At 41.3% G+C, this 10,561-nt stretch overlaps 1 protein-coding gene across 2 annotated transcripts; it reads right to left on the reverse strand.

Annotated features, from left to right (window-relative positions):
• Positions 1–732: 732 nt before the first annotated feature.
• On the reverse strand, positions 733–8,076 carry LOC122132358 (vasodilator-stimulated phosphoprotein-like). 2 transcript variants are annotated; one of them, XM_042707142.1, is made up of 5 exons: positions 7,642–8,076; positions 7,290–7,323; positions 5,294–5,333; positions 5,107–5,181; positions 2,708–2,768 (listed from the first exon to the last, which is right to left on the reverse strand). In XM_042707142.1, exons 1-5 carry the CDS (start codon positions 7,719–7,721, stop codon positions 2,737–2,739), a joined length of 261 nt encoding a protein of 86 aa, XP_042563076.1. In that variant the 5' UTR covers positions 7,722–8,076; the 3' UTR covers positions 2,708–2,736. The 2 variants fall into 2 exon arrangements, with proteins under 2 accessions (XP_042563077.1, XP_042563076.1); XM_042707143.1 differs by lacking the exons at positions 7,290–7,323; positions 7,642–8,076 and adding an exon at positions 733–855 and having other exon boundaries at positions 2,699–2,768; positions 5,294–5,520.
• Positions 8,077–10,561: the final 2,485 nt, after the last annotated feature.

Here is a 10,561-nt window from a genome sequence, read left to right on the forward strand (position 1 = left end):
TTTGGTATATTGTAGGCATAAAGCTTACAGTCTGCAGGTGTTTGATCATAGTGTTGATTTTAGTATTCTCTTCTTCCATTAACTGTAACAGTGTGTGACAGTTCATTCATTCAGTGGATGTTGTTTGCATAGTGTACTGAATGATGATACTGCCTGTGTTAGTACTGATGAAATGTGCATTAACGTGAATATGATGTATGTTATTTCTGATGCTCTAGGAATTGGGACAATTGATTGCAATTGTATTGTTATATTCATGATTCATGGAAGTTACGAGTATCGTTTGCAAAGCCAATAAGAGGAATACCAATCACTATCACTGGCTGAAAGCGCAGCTATTCACTGATGGCATCCCCTCATTTTTGCACACTGCAATATCTGTATAATATCTGTACACACCCCACTCCCTGTGAACATGTTCTCCCTATGTGTATTGTTTTTCTACTGTGATTCTACTGTGATTTGTGTATGTATGTTTGTGAGTTAAGTTAAGTGTATAAGCTACTGGATGACCTAAATTTCCTTCGGGATTAATAAAGTATCCATCTATCTATCTATCTATCTATCTATCTATCTATTGTGAAGCAAACTGGGAAGTAAATGGGAAGACTGTCAACACAAGACACCACACTGTTGGTGCACCTATCCTAACCTGTTAAGAACACAGGCTGCAAGTGGTCATCTGAGCACACAGTATGAAATATACAATACACTATGTGTGCTACATGGAATCGAACCAATTACCATTTCCCATTACGCATTCAATTATTCATTAATACATAAATGCATATTCTTACCTTCAGTGATTTCATCCTTTATTTTCTGCAGTTCTTTGCGAATTTCCTCAAGTATGTCCTAAATACACATATACACAGAAACCGGAGTGAACTGAATGCCATTTAAACAAAGACATTTAGAAAACAAAACAGTATTGTCCACGTGTGGCACTGTAGCGCTGCAGGACCAGATGTGAGTTTGGCACTCGGTGACAACTTGTTGAACGTTTCATCATTCACCACTTTTGTTCTCTCTTTAAATACAGTGGGGAAAATAAGTATTTGAACCCCTGCCGATTTCGCAAGTTTGGCCACTTGCAAAGAAATGTGTGATCTATAATTGTAATAGTAGGTGTATTTTAACAGTGAGAAACAGAATATCAACAAAAAAATTTCAGAAAACTGCATTTTATAACATTTATGACTTAATTTGCATTTGATGCAGAAAATAATTATTTGAACCCCTAGCAAAACATGACTTAGTACTTGGTGGAATAACCCTTGTTGGCAAGCACAGATGTCAGACTTTTCTTGTAGTTGGTCACCAGGTTTACACACATCTCAGGAGGGATTTTGGTCCACTCCTCTTTGCAGATCCTCTCCAAATCCTTAAGGTTGCGTTTTCAATTGGAGGGAATGAGGGAATTAGGTTCAAGCCCAATATTTCACGTTACATGGCCCCATCCATAGTCCCCTCGATGCAGTGGAGTCGTCCTGTACCCTTGGCAGAGAAACAGCCCCAAAGCATAATGTGTCCACCTCCATGCTTGACGGTGGGGGATAGTGTTCTTGGGGTCATATTCAGCATTCTTCCCCCTCCAAACGCGGCAAGTCGAGTTGATGCCAACGAGCTTGATTTTGGTCTCATCTGACCACATCCTGTCTCCCAATCCTCCTTAGAATCATTCAAGTGTTCATTGGCAAACTTCAGACGGCCCTGTACATGTGCTTCCTTGAGCAGGGGGACCTTGCGAGTGCTGCAGTACTTCAAACCATTACGGCGTAGTGTGTTGCCAATGGTTTTCTTGGTGACTGTGGTCCCAGCTGCCTTGAGATCATTCACAAGCTCCCCCTGTGTAGTTCTGGGGTTATTCTGCACCTTTCGGATGATCACCGATACCGCACGAGGGGATATCTTGCATGGAGCCCCAGACCTAGAGCGATTGACAGTTGTTTGGTGTCGCTTCCATTTACGAATAATCGCACCAATAGTTGTCTGCTCCTCACCAAGCTGCTTGCCGATGGTTTTGTAACCCATTCCAGCCTTGTGCAGGTCTACAATCTTATCTCTGACGTCTTTGGTCAACTCTTTGGTCTTGCCCATGGTGGTGAGGTTGAAGGTGTGAAGTATGATTCTTTGGACAGGTTTCTTTTATACACGTCACCAGTTGAGATCAGGTGTACCTTGTTAGGCCTAATGAGGACTAATCTGTGTGCTTCTTGGGCACATAACTGGTCATTGGGAGCCAGAATTCTTTCTGTTTGCTTGGGGGTTCAAATACTTATTTTCTGCATCAAATACAAATAAAGTCATAAATGTTATAAAATGCAGTTTTCTGGATTTGTTTGTTGATATTCTATTTCTCACTGTTAAAATACACCTACCATTACAATTATAGATCACACATTTCTTTGCAAGTGGCCAAACTTGCGAAATCGGCAGGGGTTCAAATACTTATTTTCCCCACTGTAAGTGCCTCTACTCTGGAAATTGCCTTCGTGAGAGGTGTTATAGAGATTTCAAAAGTGGTCAATACACTAACATAAACCATCCATATTTAGGCTTAACAACAAGTGTGTTGCCAAATATATATTGTAATGTATATCTGGTTCTATAAGACTAGTGAGTGGTAATGCTACTAAAACAGATTTATTTTAGGCTAATGAGTGTCAATCTATTGATGCATAACAGGCCGACTCACCTCTTTAAATTTCTCCAACAGAGACTCACTGCATGAGCCTACTTCATTGGTGCTGTTCGATGACTTGGTCCTTTTTCGTGTTGGTGGGTTGGCCAGATGTTAAAAAGCACAAAGAATTTAAGCATGATCAGAATGAGAAAAGCAAAATGCTGTCTTTTTGTGAATCTATGCATGGCATATATTTTTTTCAGAAAGCAGGATATTCAGAAAAGATAAATCTTACAAACAGATATTTTAAAACTATAAAAATCAAACACACTGTCATGATACAGAGGTTCATTGTTTAAAATCTTAACATGGGCTGGTTTTCACATGAAGGCTACACATACTCTTTGTATGTTCATTACAGCATCAACTTGAGATTTTGTAAATCCAATTTAACAAGACAGGAATGGACCTATGTTATGGACTCAACAAGCACCTGAAGGCAGCCGGGGCCAGATCAACAACATGGCTAAGGGGATCTGAAGCCCCAGGGTAGGGCTGAACGATTTGGGAAAATAATCTAATTGCGATTTTTTTTTCTCCAAATATTGCGATTGCGATTTAATATGCGATTTTTTTATTCTATCCAAAAAAAATTCCCAACAAATCTTAATGAATGATTTAAATATGACCAACACAATATTAGATACATTTAGTGTAAAACATTATTTCCCACATTTTACATTTTTATTTAACTGCTCATTACAGAATCAAGAACAACAAATCGGTGGCTTTGCCACTGTGCATTTAAGTAATTTAAACAAAGTCATTGTTTAAATGCACTTTTTAAACACTGTGTGCAAAATGTACCATCTTTTTTAGACCACGTTTTTAATCGCGAACGTTGCAGTTAGAAAATCGCGTTATATCATATCGCGATTAAATCGCAAATGCAATTAATCGTTCAGCCCTACCCCAGGGCCAGATCAACAACATGGCTAAGGGGAGCTAAAGGCCCCAGGGCCAGATCAACAACATGGCTAAGGGGAGCTGAAGCCCCAGGCCCCACAGGATGGCTAAGGGGATCTGAAGGCCCAGGGCCCACAGGATGGCTGGACCCTGGTTGACAGAAGAGGGAGCCTCGGCCTACAGCGGTTCATTGTAAATGTGTAGCCCATTACTTGTTTATGTGTGTGTGTGTCTGGGAGTATTCTGTTATTAACAAAAAAGGAAATTGTGTTGGCAGACAGAAGTATGCTGTGCGAGTTGATTTAGAGAAAGCACAAAGTCAGATCGTTTTAATACAACTTAAACATCTTAAAAGCGCCAATATGCACACTTTACAAAAGCTGCCGGCAACGACGCGCATCAACCAGCCCTGTAAGCTGTCCTGGAGAGAAAGGAGTTGATGGCTAAGAACAGCACTGAAGACCACTGAAGCTCTAGCTAAGTGTACGGCTTTAGATGACACACACACACACACACACACACACACACACACACACACACACACACACACACACACACACACACTCTCTTCACCAGCCCCTGTTTATATAAGAGTACAACCAACTAGGATTCTAGCTATCTAGAAAGTTGATAAGAAGACACTGACCGGACCGATTCAACTTCTTCCCTTATCTAGTCATTGTGTAGCTGAGTTGTCATGGAATAGCCCAGCCTACTGTTCCAAAACATGTCACTGTGTTGTGATTTCTGTGGAGATCTAGCATTTAATTTGGGTTTTATAATCATAATCATGCGGAACAAATAGAAGCTACCTCAGGATTCCACCAAATATTAGACTCCTTTCCCTGTGTAGTTGCCAACGAGCATCTCCAAACAGTTTGGAGTCGTTGAGGCTTTTTTGTGGTGTGTTGCTTTTAAGAACAAGTCTGATAAATGTCTGTGCCACAGTTTCCAGAGGGCAAAGCTTTGGAGGAACTCTCTGATCTTTGGTCAGCTAGCTAGTATCTAACCAATGAAGCTCTGAAAGGAGCTCTTAGGGTTTAGCCTTTTTGAAATGGTCTACTGTTCCCAACGAGGCCTGGACATCGCAACTTTGGCCAAGTTTAGACAAAAGCTGAATTTCCATAATGTCTATTTCAGATATTTGTATCTTAGTGAGCTGGATTTCTGCAATCTGAATGTATTCCCTCTAAATGTGTAACATAACAGTTCGTTTCACACAATATCTCAATACCCGCCCCCACAACATTTCAAATACAAATGTATAAAATGCAAAATAATTTAAGTTTATTAAATACCCCATACATATACTTTTCTACAGAAAACCACTGTCTATCAGTAACAAGCAAAGCTGTATATGCTGATATGTATTTTTACTGCATTACAATGCAGGCTAAGCGGGCTAGCACACAGGCTAGCACACAGAGCAAGCAAACCAACAGCAGCCATGGAAGCTTAGTTGTTGAGAGTATAGCAGACTCTGCTCTGTCTTCCCAGAAAGCCAGTAAGAATACCTTGACACTGGGATGGAAGTGGAAGGGGAGTGTGACACTGGGCTGCTCTCCTGGGATCGAGGAGCAGATGTAGTCCTGTTTGAAACAGTTAGAGTACGGAGGAGTGCACATCTGATTACAGGACATAGTTCACGAAGAGAGAATCACAGTCCGCCAGATTACAAGACAGTACCTGACCAGCTCTTACCTTGGCATTGTGGAAGACTTCTCCCAGGGTTTTTTGACATCTGAAATTGAAAGTCTTAATTATGATATAGAAAGATTACTGCTAGACTGTACAAGTGGAAAGATAAGATAAGTCCAGATGAAGGCCCAGAGTCGGAGAAAAAAGCAGCAGTTAGAAACAACCGATAGCATATGCATGAGTAACATTGCAATGGTGACAAAACACTAGCAACATAAGCAAGGCTGGGATTCAAGAGATTGTATGGGCCCAGCAAGAGCTGAAGCAATTTGTTTGGAGGTACAACTATTTGGTTGTGATTATTAAAAGGAAATATCTGTTTGTCATTGTAGATACTGGTATTTCTGGATGTATTTTAAATATTATTGTTTTGAATGATTTGTCCCTACGGGAGAATAATAAAACAAATGGAATAATAAAGGCCCCAAGATTGAGCCTGGGGGACACCACAGGTCAAGGATGTTGGTGTTGAGGGGTCGTTTCCAATGGCAACAAGAATCTCCTGTCTTGTATGTTATGATCTGAGCCACTTCATAAGTGTGATATATGATCAAGTGTCCAAAGGCTGCACTTCGCTCCAATAACAGTGGGACTGATGTTTTGCCTGTATCGGTATTAAGGCGAATATCCCTTTAAAAACCTTAATGAGAGCTGCTTCAGTGCTGTGATTAGCACGGGAAAGCTGCCTGAAAGTTATCGAAAAAGCCATTGGATGTTTAGGACGGTGGTTTAGTTGATTAAAAATTAATCTTTCAATGATTTTGCCAACAGATGCTTGATTGGATATGGGCTGGTGGTAGCGAGGGGAGAGCGTAGTCACCCCACCCAACCCGGGTCTACAGGGTGCCAAACATGCACTCTGACCGCAATGCCAGGCTCCGATGGCATGGCAGTCAGAGCACATACTCATCTGTAGTGACGGCACATCGTCACACTGCCCTCACCTTCGGGAAGCGCACCTTGTTCTGAAGTTTGCATTGTCTTCCTACACTCTCTTTTCAGAAGTTTAACAGTTGGATTTTGTTTTCATGGTGCTTTTCTGTTTTCTGTTTTCAATGACATATATAATATTTTTTTTTGTATTAGCTATTTTGAATTAAAATTATTCAACAATTCATCTACAGAGTCCTGACAGTTGACTTGAGTTCCTTGAAAATGCCTTCTCAAAGAGAGAACTCGTGTGATCGTTTATGACTCTCTTTCTTACAATCATAGATCTGTTCTGAATGTGTGGGGACATAAACACATCAAAGAACACACGGAAATGATCAGACGAGGCCAAGTCCTTGACGGCTGTAGAGATATTGAGACCTCGACCTTTGAGAGGGACAAGGGTCCAGGGTATGACCAAGAGGGTGAGATGGCCCATGTACATGTTTGTGTTATAACTCATGCGTTTAGTTGAGTATATGAGTACAGTGTATATTGTATATTGGTATATAGAGTATATTGTATATTGTATATAGAGTATATTGAGTATATTGAGTACAGTGTATTTGAGTGATTTTGACCACGTGTAAGCTCTCCATGATGCCTACAGTTCCAAAACACTAATGAAGTAGCACTCTAGGTACCCGTACGTGGCACGGAAGAAAGAGCAATATTTCAATTTGATCCGAAAATTGCTAAGAATAACCCTTAATCAGGAACTGAAACAGGAACAACCCAGGTGCAGACTATCAGAAGAACACTCACCACGGGTAGGTGGTCTGGGAGGCTGTTTTATGAAGTGATAAAACTCAAATTTATATACTCAAATCATTCCAGTTTTGCATTAGCAAATGTTCCCAACAGTTTTGTTATATTGATATATTTCCATTGGATTGTATTCACAACTAAATTACGCAACTTTCGCGACCCCTACATAATGTTGTGTGTGCACATACATATGTGTGTGTGTACATTTGTGTGTGTGTATAGACAGAAAGACAAACAGACTGACCAACAAATAGATAGCTAGCTAGATAAATAAATTAAAATGTGTGGTCACTGAACTCACCATTTTGAACAGGCAATTTAGAAGCTGAGGACTCCTGTGTAGCAGCAGTACAAATTCATTATTAGTTATTTCTATTATTCCCCTAAAGACAGAATTATCATGAAAAATGAACAGTAATGATGACAAATGTTAGCATGTAATATTTCAAGCAGTGTAAGGAATAGACAAAGACTTCTGGGTTGGAACCACATGCAGTTGATCCAGTTAGAGAGCTGGACCTAGTCTACCAAAGAACTGCTTGAATTTGACTAGACATTTGTGAATCTATCTTCTGTCACAGATATTACTGAGTTTTGATCCCCTGACTTTAGCCATTGGGATCAGGTCGGATAGGAGTTTACTGGAGACTTACACTGGGTGGGTCCTCTTTTCGGGCAGCAGGATTATCAGTAAACTTTTCTCCTTAAAACACAGAGAAAACACATTTAACATTTAGTTTAGAGATATAATAAAAAAGAATATCGTGAAAGGAGAAACTTGTAGGGAACCAACCGTCGTGCGAGCATAGCACTCATTTCCCCCATGAGGCCTCCTCCTCCTCCTCCTCCTCCTCCTCCTCCGCCACTACTTTGGCTGTCTGAGGCTTTGGATTCACTTTCAACCTACATGACAAAATGATTATTCCGTTTATCACTGCAATTGTGAGCCTGATGTTTCACACACGTGCCACTGAAGCTAACTAACATTTGGGATGCTCCAGCTGGCAACTGGATGTCTGTAAATGCATTCATAGGGTTTTAACGAATAGATAAATGGTGTATTTGGGTTTGGTGTGGAGAGAACTGTGACTTGGAGAGACATGTTTCACTGCACTGGTTGGGTATTAGACTTCAACCATGGTGGTATATAACATTACTGGATGCCTAAGGAGATATAAGGGGGATATCCTTCGGTTTCTTATTGCTGTATTAAACAGCTCTGAGTTTACCCATGAACCTCTGATGAACACATTTACATTTCCAGAAACGACAGCAAGTGATCTGTACCAGTTCTGTCTCACCCTGCTTTGCTTTTACGTAGTTTTAGCCCCAGCAAGGGCAATCTGCAAGTCCAGCCAAGACGCACCACCGCCACCGCCCGCCGCACCACCAGAGGGAAGAGGGGTGGAGGAGGGGGGCCTGGACCCAGGAGGTGGCGGCGGCCCAGGAGGGGGAGGTGCTGACGATGCTGACGGAGGAGGTGGAGGTCCAGGTGGTGGTGGTGGTGGGTGGTGGTGCCGGTGGAGGGGCGGCCGCTGCAGGAGCGGGGGGTGGGGCTGGAGGTGCTGCTGGTGCAGCCGCCGCCGCCGCCGCGCTGTCTTTCTCTCTCCAGCTGCTCTTGCTTTGCCTCCTCCAGTCTAGCGACACAAAGGCAAACGTTCGGTTTCATTTACAATTGTCTTCATGAAAAAGAGAGCTACAAGTATGTGTACTCAGATGCCTTCTTCATTTTAAAAAAGTGGTCAGTTTTTCAGTAACACATTTCTCTAGAAGGCAAGGATTTGATGTGTTGTAACCGACCGCCTGGTACTCCGCACCTCTTCTGCTCTTCCTGTTCCTCTAACGAGGGTTCGTTCTGCACGGGCGGGGGCAGCGCTGATGAAGAAGTACACGACAAAAGACAAACAAGTGACTTCATATAATCAGAGAAAACAAAAGCGGGGAAAGGAAAACTGCCACTGCCCAGAATGCATCTCACCTGTGCTTGACAGCCCACTTATCACTTCAGGGCGTTTGTCATACTATTAGCAAAAAGGGATGCGTCCTCTTTTGTGCTGAAGTTGAGACCCCACACTTGGCGAGCGTCCCGCCATTGGTGGAAATTGGGTGTGGCCTGGTTGTACTTCTGCCCTTTCGCAACTGGGCAATTCATCACCACCTACATTTACATTTAGTCATTTAGCAGACGCTTTTATCCAAAGCGACTTACAATGTATACACATTTTACATTTACACTGATGGCACACTGCACATCAGGAGCAATTAGGGGTTCAGTGTCTTGCTCAAGGACGCTTCTTTACCTCCTGTACCACTGTCGCCCCCTAAAAGCAGGTCAAATTACTAACTGTACAATTGTACCCGATACAGGAGCATGATATAGTGGCAAAACTGTTTCACGTTCCACTTCATTATCTACAATTCCTATCCACTGAAGTTTTAATAACAGAAGCATTATAGCAGGCTTAAACTTAAAATGCAAGTGAAGAGTCTTGAGTCAAATTTCACTTGAAAGCATTCATTACAATATTTAAATCCTTATAAAAAAGACGGTAATCACAACCGGTGTTATTATGACTTACTAAACATAATGTTCAAGTTGTAATTGTAATTGTAATACCCAACCTTAGGCTATCTGGCTGTGCTAAATCAAACCAAGCTGAGTGATCTTGATAAACCAACCTTAGTGTTTTCAGTATAATGGATAAGACATTTTAAATAACGACCCTTCAAAAGCTTGTTTGGTTTGTGATGGCCCAATTCTTTTTTACATAGTCAGATTTCAAACTTCCACTCTTCCATAACTTAAACCACTCTCCATGACTCACTGTACAAAATAGTACAATACAAAAATCTCCACTAAGCATGCGTAACGGTATACTATATATATATATACACTATTTCTCATCTACATATGCAGTATATACACAGCAAATATTTTCACTTTCACTTTACTGTTTAATGTTTTATACTGGGCTGTGGGTAGATTTGATATCATACCGCATGATATGATATAGTCACCGTGATTAGAAAACAACACACTCCAACCATAGTAGGCTGGCTGTTATCATACCTGCTGGTCGGCCTGAATTTTGCGGCCGACGACTCTGTAGGTGTTGTTGCTGGTGTTGTGGTATATTTGGAGCCGGCTAACACTCTGAACACCTGGCCCCGCAGGTATCCATCGTTTAGTGGCGTCCTCATACAGCATCACTGTAGCTCGAGCCTGGCAGATACTGGTCTCACTGGCATAAGAGAGAGAATAGGATTCAGAAACATATGACCACATTTATTTTGAACAAGTGAATTATTTATTTACTTATACAAAAGTTAAGACATCTTGACAGATAAAATACTGTTTATACAGTAAGATACAGTACATTGCTTGCCATGAATGAGTCCCATGCTAACTGTAGTGAAGACAGAACAGGGAAACACTGGGTCATGTACTGTACTGCTGGTTCTGTGTGATATTAACTTTGAGCCTAATCACAATTCAATTCTCTATCATCTCTGAGACTTCTCCACAAGATCCAGTCGTTAAACACATGAACAAATATGAATCATTTCAGTTCT

The sequence above is a fragment of the Clupea harengus genome, unplaced genomic scaffold (genome assembly GCF_900700415.2).
Source record: "Clupea harengus unplaced genomic scaffold, Ch_v2.0.2, whole genome shotgun sequence".
NCBI classification, from domain to species: Eukaryota; Metazoa; Chordata; class Actinopteri; order Clupeiformes; family Clupeidae; genus Clupea; species Clupea harengus.